General features: G+C 68.3%; 1 protein-coding gene across 1 annotated transcript in view; it reads right to left on the bottom strand.

The window, feature by feature from the left end:
- ABCA2 (ATP binding cassette subfamily A member 2) overlaps positions 1–587 on the bottom strand; it is a 35155-nt gene that overhangs the window by 10190 nt on the left and 24378 nt on the right. Inside the window, exons 10-11 of the mRNA XM_015572339.1 lie at positions 395–583; positions 95–321 (exon numbers count right to left, since the gene is read on the bottom strand). Of these exons, the coding sequence (XP_015427825.1) occupies positions 95–321; positions 395–583 (416 nt within the window). The remainder of the gene's footprint in view (positions 1–94; positions 322–394; positions 584–587) is intronic.

Genomic DNA, 587 nt, shown 5'->3' on the forward strand with positions numbered 1-587 from the left:
ACATGCCTGGGGGCGGGAAGAGGAGGGGAGGCTGCCGGCCAGGGGCCAGGGGCCACGCCCCCTCCAGGGAGCCGCCGCCCACCCCCATTCCCACCCCTCCCCAGGGTCGGTGGTACCTGGGTGCACGGCCTCGATGTACCAGGTGAGCACGCCGTAGACCACAGCGTCCACCACCAGCATGGTGACGGCCAGCAGCAGGTTGAAGTCGTCTCCCTCCACGGGCGACTGGCTGAACGTGTGCCACTGGATGCCCACGCCCGCCACCTCGTACAGGGCGAAGTACTTGGAGCCCAGGCCGAAGGCGGTGGTGGACATGAGGGACTGAGGGGACGTCCGAGTCAGTGCCGGACGGAGGCCAGACCCCCCTGCCCCCGGACCCGCCCAGGACCCTCACCGCGATGCACTTCTCGAAGGCAGTGATCTTGTCGTGCGCCACCTCCTCCCGGATCGCCACGTACATGTAGGGCACGTAGCTCAGGAAGTAGATGATGCCGCCGCAGGCCGAGGCCAGCTTGGCCTTGGAATACAGCACGGACACCAGGAAGCTAGGCAGGGGAGTCACGGCTGTCAGCCAGCCCCGGCCCTGG

Source organism: Myotis davidii, unplaced genomic scaffold (genome assembly GCF_000327345.1).
Source record: "Myotis davidii unplaced genomic scaffold, ASM32734v1 scaffold609, whole genome shotgun sequence".
NCBI classification, from domain to species: Eukaryota; Metazoa; Chordata; class Mammalia; order Chiroptera; family Vespertilionidae; genus Myotis; species Myotis davidii.